Genomic DNA, 4,456 nt, shown 5'->3' with positions numbered 1-4,456 from the left:
GCCTGGGGTACTCACGTTTGGAATGGGGGATCGAAATTCATGGTGTTTCAGTAAATGGGAGCCCCATTTGGGCCCCATTTACTGTCAAATATGACACTGACAAGCGGGAAGTTTCGCACCTGTTCTGGAGATTTCTAGAACTATCTGGAATACCTGGAGAAAAGGATATAAGCGACGACGAGAACCAGACGGGGGAGTGAAGTGACAGTCGCGCCTGAGTGCAGAAGAGGTTAAACACGCGAGTCGGAAACGCGTGTTTTCCGTTTGTTATTGTTATTGTTTGTGAAGTTGACGTTAATTTAGAAGTTAGTTTGTTCCTGTTCCGTAGTTAAAGTTATACCGAGTGGAATAAAAGTTGTAGACAGAACAAAGAGTTAATACTCGGCCATCCACGGTACAATACAGAATTATTTCAAAATGAAACTTTTGTTGATATAGCACCATGATTGATTCTTGTTGCAACTTGTTTTCCATCACAGTGGAAAGTGGCCCAGATAGTGATGATCTCTAAGGCTGGCACACCAGCCTAAAATGCCGTCTCTTACCGACCTATTAGCTTTTTACCGCAGTTATCCGAAGTATTTTAAAGACTGCTTCTGAAACTAACAATTGACAGAAACGGTCTGAGACCAAACCACCAGTTCGGCTTTTGATATAGGCTCAGCAGTTGAGCAGATCCACAGACTTACTATATCATAGTCAAATATCCGATTGTCTAGAGAATAAATTTTACGGCAGTGGAGTGTTCCTAGACCTTAAGCAAGCTTTTGACCGTGTCTGGAATTCAGGATTCTTATTCAAAATAAAAACTGACTTATCACAGATATTCGTCTTACTTAAATCATACTTGAGCAAACGCATGTGTCAAGTCAGAGTTAATCAATCTCTATATCAGTTGCGAGATATGAAGGCGGCAGTCTTCCAAGTTTCAGTTCTTGGACCCCCACTCAACAACTTGTTCACTGCTGACATACCTGCAGATGGATTTATTTCAACATTCGCTGAAAATATTGCGAATATGACCACGCATGAAAACCCTGTCCAAACTCGCGCAACTATCACAATATCATACTCTCGTGTCTTGCCCTTTTAGGTTAGTTCTCGCTCTCTCTCACTCGCACATTGTCACAATTTATGCACTTCACAGGGTGCGTTCAGAGTTAACCTATTTAGAATTAGCGCGCGACAACTACTAATTACTACTACTTCTACTACAGCTTCTTCTACCTACGGGCTAAATAATGGAAAATTTGGATTCCTCTATCTAAAAATCTTCCAATTAAATTTTTTGCAACTTTGAAAACCAGCCGGTACAATATAATATATTCTGATACCTGATATCCTGATCTGATATTATCAGGTCGGTTCGAAAGAACACAGACTCTGTAGAAATAGCAAGGTTTTCGTAAATAAAAGATAGGTGCACAGAAAGAAAGTCGCCCTAAAAAGTACCGATTATCAGAGGGCGCCGCCTGTCAAAATCAAAGAAAATATTTTAGATCAAACATTCTTACTGTTGGACGTACTACCCGAATTTGCCAGTAAAATGGTGTGGTTACCATTGGAAATTACCAAGTTGGCCTCTGTCTAGCCTACAAGGTCCCAGTAGGCGTTGTCTAACATGAATAAACTTCCCGTCTCAGATATTAACTTAGCATGTGTCACATTTTTTCGTTGGATCACTAATTTCAAAAATATTTAAGCGTTTTAAAATTTTTAAAAATCACCCTGCACCTATACAGGATGTCTCACCGGAAACCGTCGCGATGAATATTTGGCAAACTGTAACTAGACGAAATTTGAAAATTGGACGGTATGCCGAAATCATTGAGAGCAAGCGATCTAAAATATGTTCAAGATGGCCACACTTCCGATTATACCGGGAATGTGTTAAATGGAACTCCTTATACATTATTATCGTTTTGGATTCTACTCCAAATTCTAAACATATTTCATGTATAATATCCTAAGTCTAACGGTTTTTGATATATTTTAAATTTTGACAAAAAAATGACAAATACAGCCATTCGAATAACTATTCGTTTTTACTATAAGAGAATACGTGCTGCTTAATTTGAGTCGGTTTTCATGTTGAAAAGTTGAGAACACCGCCCAAAATATATTTTTTTCAAATGGAACCCCCCATTATTCAGTATTAAAAATAAGAAATGCAGTCCCAGTCAGTTGCCATGACGAAGGTGGCAATTTTTGAGCCAACTCGATAATTTTTTTAATTTAGTGTCTCCCAAAATTCCTCTGGTTCTCTAACCGAAACCCATCTAAAACGTGAAGAATATCCCGAAGAATTCGCGGAATGGTCGTTCATCCGATGGCAGACGAAGAGACCCGAAGAATGGGAATCGCCCCGATGAGAGACCTTCGTCGGAATGCGGAGAATCCGACTCCGGCCAATAGAAAGTGGGGTTACCCGAGGAATTTGAACCCACGCGACCATCGGGGTCTTCTAAACCGGTTTCGATGCACATGAATACCGGTTTCAAAGGAATATGTAGTATAGTAGCGTAAATGCTTCAATGAATTAGATATCGGAGTTTCTTTTTTTGGATCGATGGTGGTAGTTTTCGCATAATAATTCAAGTGGGGTATTTGGGTATTTTGAATATTCGCTGACCCAAAATAGATATTTGAAACTGATTTTGAATTATTTATATAACTTTATCACATTCTCCATAAATAATAAATAAGTTTAAATAATCTTTGTTTGAATAATATGAGTGTCTGGTCATGATTATTAGTTATTTTCAAAAAGTAACTGAAAGCTGTAAGTATTTTATTGGCATTGGATTGTATTATGACCACTTTTATTTTGACAACTAAGAGTGACAGTATTTAAAGTAAGATGCGACAAAATAGCCATATGAAAACATTACATTGGCAATATTTCCAAAACTAAACACGGTTGAAATAGACATCTTTACACAAATTTACCATTATTTTTAATACTGATTCTTGATATAACTTTATCACATTCTTCATAAATAATAAATAAGTTTCAGCAATCTTCGCTTGAATAGTTTAGGCAGCTGGGCATGATTGTTAATTATTTTCAAAAGGTCAGGGGGACAGCTGGTCAGCATTGCTTTGGCTGATTGTATTAAAAATGGCAACTTTTATCATGGCAACTAAGAGTGACAGGGTTTAAAATAAGATGCGGCAAAATATCCGTATGAAAACATTAAATTTACAATATTTCGAAAACTAAACACTTTTGGAATAGACCACTGTACACAAACTACCCTTATTTTTAATACTAAATAAGATAAAATTAACTAAAATGGGGTTTTTATTTGAAAAAATTTATTTTGGCCGGTTTTCCGATAGTCATTTTCAACATAATTTTTTAAACACTTGTATTAATAGTTAACCAAATTTTGTCGAAATTCCATTTGCCTTTTTTAACAATAAATGTAGCTCAAATTAAGTAGCACATATTTCCTTATGGAAAAATGAATAATTATTCAATTGGCTGCAACTGTAATTTTTTACATAAAATTTCAAATATATCAAAAACGGTTAGACTTAAGTATAGGATATTAAATGTATTAAAATTTATTGAATTTTATTATAATTAAATTTATTGAACTTGGTACCTACTTCCGTCTTGAAAATATTTTAGGTCGCATGCCCCCATTGACTTCGGCCAATTTTCAAATTTCTCTATATTACAGCTTGCCAGATATCGATCGCGGCGCATCCCGGTAGAACGCCCTGTATAAAATCGAAACTTAATGGTTTCAATATTTTCGTTTTAGGAAAACAGAAAGGCTATTGAAGCGCTGGTTGACGAAAACGATAGATTGTTAAATAAAATTGCAGAGGCTGCTGAATTGGAATGTGATGCAATGGAACCAACAGAAACAAAAATATCAGAAAACCAAAATGAGAATTGCTGAAAATTTGCGGTTTGTCAATGGCATTTATTAGAAAATATATTTACTGAAACAGTCGAAAATGGATTTTCATATTTATTTTGTTTGTCATATTGCTATTATTCGAAGGGAATGTAATTTTTAAAAATACAGGGTGATTCAAAATTGGCGTCATTCCTCTGGAGGTGTTGTCTGGCGCTGTTATAGGAGTATAGAAAAAATAGTAAAAGAAATTAATTGTTACTAAACACTGAGAAATTTGCAAAAAACTATATCAGAAATACGGCAATGTTTTTCAAGGTGATCTGCCCAATTAACATTGCGCAAATACCTGTTGCTTCGTAATTATTTAAAACTCCGGTAACCATAGAATTATACAGACTGACAATAAGATAGACAAGGATAAACAGTAAATTCAACAGGATTTGTTGACGAAATGTCAACCTGTTCTCATAACCTCAAATTCTGCGGGGTTTTGTGTTTACATTAATAATCCATACAACACCAAACATTTGAATGGTTAACTCCAAACAAGCTAGTGCCTGTGTAATCTCCTTATTATCCAC

General features: G+C 35.8%; 1 protein-coding gene across 1 annotated transcript in view; it reads left to right on the top strand.

The window, feature by feature from the left end:
• LOC109544714 (cilia- and flagella-associated protein 57) overlaps window positions 1-3,946 on the top strand; it is a gene marked incomplete in the record, with an annotated part of 73,226 nt that extends 69,280 nt beyond the window's left edge. Inside the window, 1 exon segment of the mRNA XM_048663853.1 lies at window positions 3,774-3,946. Within this exon segment, the coding sequence (XP_048519810.1) occupies window positions 3,774-3,914 (141 nt within the window).
• Between the last annotated feature and the right edge of the window lie 510 nt (window positions 3,947-4,456).

Source organism: Dendroctonus ponderosae, unplaced genomic scaffold (genome assembly GCF_020466585.1).
Source record: "Dendroctonus ponderosae isolate FM_Combo_2020 unplaced genomic scaffold, Dpon_F_20191213v2 Dpon_F_20191213_2, whole genome shotgun sequence".
Taxonomy (NCBI): Eukaryota; Metazoa; Arthropoda; class Insecta; order Coleoptera; family Curculionidae; genus Dendroctonus; species Dendroctonus ponderosae.
Note: the sequence above shows the minus strand (reverse complement) of the source record. Positions and strands in the feature narration are given on the sequence as shown.